A 986-nucleotide genomic window follows, 5' to 3' on the forward strand; every position below is an offset into this window, starting at 1 on the left:
TTTCGCGATCGAATCCAACTCGTCAAAGAAGAGGACACAAGGAGCAGCTTGTCTCGCCTGGTTTAAAAAATATTTAATTTTCGATGCTTTACTCAAGAATTAGTACAACATATATTCAGCTAAAGTTAGTATCAACTAAGTAAAAATCTTATCTTTTTAAAGCCTTTTAAAATCGTTTAGTTTGGTTTAAAAAATGAAAAACCTCCATGTTGCGTGGAGTAAACTATTTTTTGTTAGTTTTACCAACTATTTTGCAAGTGTCTCTTTCGCATTTTAAAAGCACCATTAAATTATATGGTTTTATTTTGAAATTTCGGTATAAAGATTAAAGTAGAAAACACATTGTTTTTCTATTAACTTTTTACCAAAACCTCTTATCTTACTTTATCAAAAACTTCACGGACATTAGCCTCTGATTCACCAAACCACATGGTCAACATCTCGGGACCCTTGATGGAGATGAAATTGGCTTGGCACTCGTTGGCAATAGCTTTGGCAAGGAGGGTTTTACCACAACCTGGTGGCCCATAGAACAACACACCCTTGGATGGTGTCATACCAAACTTAAGGAACTTCTCTGGATGCTCAACAGGGTACTGGGAGAAGAAATGTTAGGATAAAAAACAAGGTTGGAAAAATTCAGAAAATTAAAAATATTATAAAGCTACAAATTTGTTAAGCAAGTTTAAGTTATTGTGAAGATTTTTTTTTCATTTACAATTTTTTAAATTTTGGATAGAGGCATAGGGCTATTAAAAAAATGGGGTAAAGAACCAATCCTGGCCTACATTCCATATCCCATCCCATGCTGCACCATAAGACTTTATCCTTATAGAAATATTATTTAAAATACAAACCAATCAACTAAACTATTCCATTTATACAATATGATTTTCATTTTAAAAAGTTTCGGTTAAAAAAGTGAAATTATCTTTAGTAATGTAGGTTCTGACTTTAACTTTTTAGTTTTTACATTAAATTTACCT

The 986-nt window shown here is 31.7% G+C and overlaps 1 protein-coding gene across 1 annotated transcript; it reads right to left on the bottom strand.

The window, feature by feature from the left end:
• Positions 1 to 6: 6 nt before the first annotated feature.
• On the bottom strand, positions 7 to 620 carry LOC113475516 (transitional endoplasmic reticulum ATPase-like; the record flags this gene model as incomplete). The annotated part of the gene is made up of 2 exons (XM_026839701.1): positions 384 to 620; positions 7 to 57 (listed from the first exon to the last, which is right to left on the bottom strand). Coding segments are annotated over exons 1-2 (225 nt in total), but the record flags the coding sequence as incomplete, so codon positions are not given.
• Positions 621 to 986: the final 366 nt, after the last annotated feature.

This window comes from Ciona intestinalis, unplaced genomic scaffold (assembly GCF_000224145.3).
Source record: "Ciona intestinalis unplaced genomic scaffold, KH HT000734.1, whole genome shotgun sequence".
NCBI classification, from domain to species: domain Eukaryota; kingdom Metazoa; phylum Chordata; class Ascidiacea; order Phlebobranchia; family Cionidae; genus Ciona; species Ciona intestinalis.